At 40.8% G+C, this 5260-nt stretch overlaps 1 protein-coding gene across 2 annotated transcripts in view; it reads left to right on the forward strand.

Moving 5' to 3' along the window:
• Positions 1–5030, forward strand: part of rpz4 (rapunzel 4) — a 7538-nt gene extending 2508 nt beyond the window's left edge. Inside the window, exons 2-3 of one of the 2 annotated variants that reach the window (XM_005744077.2) lie at positions 1563–1627; positions 1757–5030. In XM_005744077.2, the coding sequence (XP_005744134.1) occupies positions 1769–2944 (1176 nt within the window). In that variant the 5' untranslated portion in view covers positions 1563–1627; positions 1757–1768 and the 3' untranslated portion in view covers positions 2945–5030. The remainder of the gene's footprint in view (positions 1–1562; positions 1628–1756) is intronic. The other variant, XM_005744078.2, reaches the window with a different exon arrangement.
• Positions 5031–5260: the final 230 nt, after the last annotated feature.

Below are 5260 nucleotides of genomic sequence, written 5' to 3' on the forward strand. Positions count from 1 at the left end.
CCCCCCCCCGGGACAGACTTGACCTCAGCAGATAGATAAATGAGCCTACTGATTATTTTCCATTGCCTTGTTGCCGTGGTAACTTGCTGAGTTTCACTGGAAAACGCACCCTCGCCCAGCAAGTTTAACCTTTTTACGCTTAATCACTTCCCACGCCTGCTGCTCTGATATCGACTGAGGAGAAACAGCACTGCTGCTTCTCACTCAGCTCCAAATGAAACACACCATGTGAACAAGACCAGAAAGCTGAACTGAAGAGTGTGACGGCAGATTCTTTACCGAGAGCTGCAAAATAAACAGTCACAGTGGACTGTTTTTTTTCCACACAAATGAAAGTTTCTCCCAAAATTGCACATTTCCAGATTTGCACCAAGGACATGTCTGAACATGCCCAGGAAATCAGTTAGTGTTGCTCATGCTGTGAGTCCTGGAATTTGGAAATGTTCAGACTAAGACTTTCCAAGTTCAACAGGGATCCGGTTTTTAGGCTGAAATGAAGGGAAAACTTTTTCCCCCTGCATATCAATAAATGCCCAGCATGCTTTAATTTGTGGAAGGGTTATTGCCATCTTGAATTTAACCCTTGATTTTACTTGCTTGATTAGATTTAGGAAAAGTTCACTGCTTCGACAACGTTAGTCCTGCATGTAGAAAAGTGAAGCCCATCCAATATATGAGACTAAAGGATTCTTTACAAGCCCTCATATGTCTGTCATGACCTGTTTCACTTCTATAAACCCAGAGCATCGAGCACACACACCTTATGTGTGTCGGTTAGCAGCTTTGGTGCTATGGCCATTTTTAACGCTTTGGAAATGACAGACTTTCACTACTCAAAGTGAAGCTTTCAGAAATATCACACCGTCTTCCTTTCGTTCAGCTTTTATGGGAACTGATCTGTTGCCAGAAGCTCATGAACTGTCCTGACTTCACGTGTTACACTTTTAGAGACTTCCTGATAATTTTGGCCTTGAGTTTTCAGTTTTTCCAGACATGTTTTCAGTCTTTATGTTAAGCTAAGTTGCTGGCTACAGCTTCATTATAATGTTGAATCTATTTTATAATTTAACCCTTTGCAAAAAACGCAACAAAATAATGGATTTCAAACTCTTTCGGCATTTAATTTTACTTTTAACTTGGAAAACAGCCCATTGAACAGTGTGACTTAAAGAGGAGATAGTTGCATTTAACAGTCCAAGTACATAATTTAGTTCCACATGCTTTTATTCTCTGCAAGTTTGCCATGGTAAGCATGTGAGCTCTGTGTTTCTCCGTTAGGCTTGGCTTGGCGTGGCTTGAAACCAGTCAGTGCTCCTCCATGTTGTCTTTGCATAATAGTCACTCTGTTGAGGAATAGCTGTTTAAGTTGAATGTAAATGTAAATGTTGAGCAGGTACATTTTACCTCCCAGCGGTTAACATATGAATAACATGTAGCAGTTCAGCCCATACCAGTCCTCCGTCATTACTGAACTCTCTTGGCATTGTTGAGTCATTGCTCATTGGGTGTGACTAGCAGCCAGCACTGAAGCTCACTTGGCTGTTTCTCTCTTTCCTTATCAGTGTTTGCTGCGTAGTAAGAAGCACAAGGCCTACAGTCTACAGTCCAACAACACTGGAACAGAGCTGTAAGTAGAGTTAGAAGACCAAAAACCGACCCCTCAATCTCTGTTTTACTTTGACTGTTGTTAATATTACAAGAGGATCAGTTCTGACTGTTTCTAAGAATGTGATTGTTTTTCTTCGGTCTGAGACAGACGTCAGCAAAGATGGCAAATCCACTACAGAAGCTTGTGTCTGAGAAAAAGGACATGGTGGAGACAGTGATGGAAGTGTTTGAGCAAGGAGCTGAAGTGGTGGCCAGCATCGCCGGTGACCTCTTCCCCATCTTCTCCATCGCAGCCCCGATTGTCAAGCTGGCTCTGGACAACGTGGAGAGCAAAGAGGCCGCATTCATGAAGGAGCAGTTTCAGAAGGTCAGAGATCGGCTGGATGTAGTGTCTGAGGAGCTTCAGCGGATCAACGAGGAGATCAAGAAGAGCGGAGTGGATTCTACGTACTTCCCCGTTGAGGAAAACATTACTAATCAGTTCAGGAAGTACATGGACATCCTCAACGCCAAACCTAAGTTCCGGGAAGTGAAGAAGAAGCTCTTCCTGGAGCATTTCGCCAAGACCGGAGGCGACAAAAATATTAACACCCTATACAACGTTGTGATGGGAGAAAGTTTCTCTGGGGAACCTTTGCTCGAGATCATCCTTAACTATGAGGAGAAAAATCGCCGGGTGATGGAAGACTTTTGCGCCCGTCTGAAGAAGCTCTTCTGCATTGCGCTCATTGCACTGCTGGGCCACGCTGCTCTGAAAGGATATGACGAGGAGGACGATCTTCTGAAAGAGTGGGGTGAGAAGATGAAGGCTGTCCAGGGTAAAATGAACGCTGTCATTGAAGACTGCATCGTCAGCTTCCCTAAACAAGCTGAAGAAGACTCCCGACGACTGGTGAGAGATCAGCAAGATTTAACCAACCAACAGCTAGCTGATGCTATGGTAGAGAAGCTAAAGAAGAAGTATGACTGGGTGGGCTGGTCTGTGCGTATATTTAAATCTCCTTCAGGCCTGTTTGTCAACAAGAGGGATTTCCAATGCGCAACGGGAAAGAACCGCTTCCAAGTGCCTTCATCGGATGAGAAACTGAACGTATGGGTGTCCTACAGCTCCTCGCCTGAGCCTGTGGACAAGAGCCACATCCAACAGCTGATCCAGTCTCAGAAGAAACTCACAGTGGTTGGGGTCGCTGAGTTCCTGTTCGAGAAGTTACCCGGCGACTGTGTGGTTCACACAATCAAATCCACCAAAGACCTGGCCTGCTCGTGGAGCTTCGAAGATGAACTTCACTACTGGGAGGAGCACAAAAACTTCTACGTCTGTGTTCACTCAGCTTGATGTTTTAGACACTGAACAAAACTCCAAAAGTCGCTCATTCTGTGTTTGTGTTTGTTTGTGTACCACATCATCATTTCTGCACAGATAATTGGTGCACCTTCATCTTTAACCTTCATCTTGGTTGCTCCTCTGGGCAGTTATTTTGAAGCCCTTATCTAAATGAATGGGTACAAAGCCAGATTATTTACTTCAGTGGTCATTAGAAGATAAAAAGACGTTTCTTTCAAAAGAACGGTTAAAGTGATTTGTTCTCAGCAGTTATGCTTCTACTAATGAAAAGTTTGATAATGTTACAACTCATTTAATTGCTCCGTCTGGAGTGACGACACAATCAGTCGCTGTTCATCTCACCAGCACATGGAACAGACATTTTGCATATATAAAAGGAGAAGACATGTTTAAACAGTTACAGTGGTCATGAATATGGCTAATATGTTTCCCAGGTGTTGATTAGGGTCAAAACATCTGCAGTCTTTGCCATTAAGGAATTTCATAGACTTTCATAGATTTGTATTCACGATTCTTGTAGTACCAGTGTCTGATATTATACAGTATATGCCTTCCCAAACTGCACTTCCACAATCATTTTTTTATGCTGAAATGTTCTTTTTTCTGACATTTATCCACAAGAAGTTCACATAAACTAGACTGGAGAAAAGGCACAAAGAATTGTGAAAACAAAAATACAGAGAAATGAAACAGCAAACATGGTGGTTGATCCACGGCTGAAATGTAGTGGAGCGTGATGTTCCACAGTTCAGGTTCATGATTGTGCTTAAATTGTGTTGTGGGAGGCATATTTTTTTGTTATCTAGTAAAGCTATAGGTAAGTGTGCCATTTTCCTTTTTTTCCTGCTAACTCCAAGCATAACGATAATAAGTGTGGTATATGTGTCACCTAAAAAAGCTTAAAAGTTTTTTAAACATTATTTTCGGACAAAATTCCCAAACTCAGGAAGCATTTTCTTGCTTTCCCTTGACCACAGAAATGAATCCTGAGGCTGTCATCCTGTTCAGAGAGAAAGGTTTCAAAATAGCCCAAATGTGCCTGAAGGCGTTGCTAAGGTGGCTGCAGAGTAGTAAGACTTTTTCCAGCGTTGACCAAACACAACTGAGCTTTGTTTCTTTCTCAAGACAGATACAAGTGCTCACCTCTTGGCTTACTTTGCATTAGTGTAAATTGTATCATTTTTTATGAAAGTTGTGGGTTTGAAAATTTTTACAGAAACTTTGCCAGGAGCTAATCAGCTAATATTTTCCACTGTTATGAAATTTGGGAGGACGTGGGACTTTGTTGTTACGGTTCATCTGTCACAGAGAGATTGTGCTGGTGCTGATAAGTGCTGACGTCGCCCTGTTGAGGACATCTACACCAAAGCATTTGAGAGAAAATGATTCCAGGCAGAGAGACTGAAATGGAAACTAATCTTGTTCTCAGTTGGTGAAATAATAATAAATGCCTTCACTTGAAGCTGTGCAGCACACAGCACAAGAGCTCACAAAAGAAAAGGGCTCAGTTTTTATCCACACACCCTGTTACTGACATGCTGAGGTGCTGTTTTGTTTACAGACAGGTGCCTAAAATATTCTTGTGTCACAATTTTGCCTGTGAGGTTGTGCAACATAAACTGGAAGTTTGAACGTACTCAAAACCCGACCTTCACTTTGTTGAGGGTATAAACAGTTTTGGGGTTTTTTTGTGGAATCAATCTTGGGTTTGGGATATGAAATTAATAGATTTTTATTTAGATTTTAATACATAAATTGTATAATCTGACCACTATATGGACTCTACTTTATAAGGACAGTAGCAGCTGCTCATAGTTTTCCACACCACTATAACCAATCTGTGTTCCTTCTGTTTCTTTATTATTTTATGTTATTATATACGTCTAATAAATTCTACTAATTATCAATAAAATTGTATGCAACACCGATTTGAATGTAAAAATGATTGACCAAAAATTCTTATGTTGCACATCTGTGTCATACTATTTCCATACAGTGTTTTGGGGAAATTAGTGTCTCAGATCAAATTTTATGCACAAAAAGCACTGAATGTAATAAAGCTTCCAAGTAAACATAATCATGCATCTTTTCTTTGTTTATCATCATTAATTTCTTGCAGTTGCAGTTCGTTATAAGATCCAAACTGTTTCTAACAGGCAAATGTTGTAATCTGGGATCGTTTTGGCTAATTAGTGTTAAGTTCTACAAAATAATTCAAGACCTGATTTACTACTAAAACAAAAAACATTATTTATTGACTCCAATGTTGTCAAGACATTTATTCATCAGAATATGTTTCTGTTACTC

Source organism: Pundamilia nyererei, unplaced genomic scaffold, assembly GCF_000239375.1.
Source record: "Pundamilia nyererei isolate P.nyererei 1_Seehausen unplaced genomic scaffold, PunNye1.0 scaffold00138, whole genome shotgun sequence".
In the NCBI taxonomy this organism is placed as follows: domain Eukaryota; kingdom Metazoa; phylum Chordata; class Actinopteri; order Cichliformes; family Cichlidae; genus Pundamilia; species Pundamilia nyererei.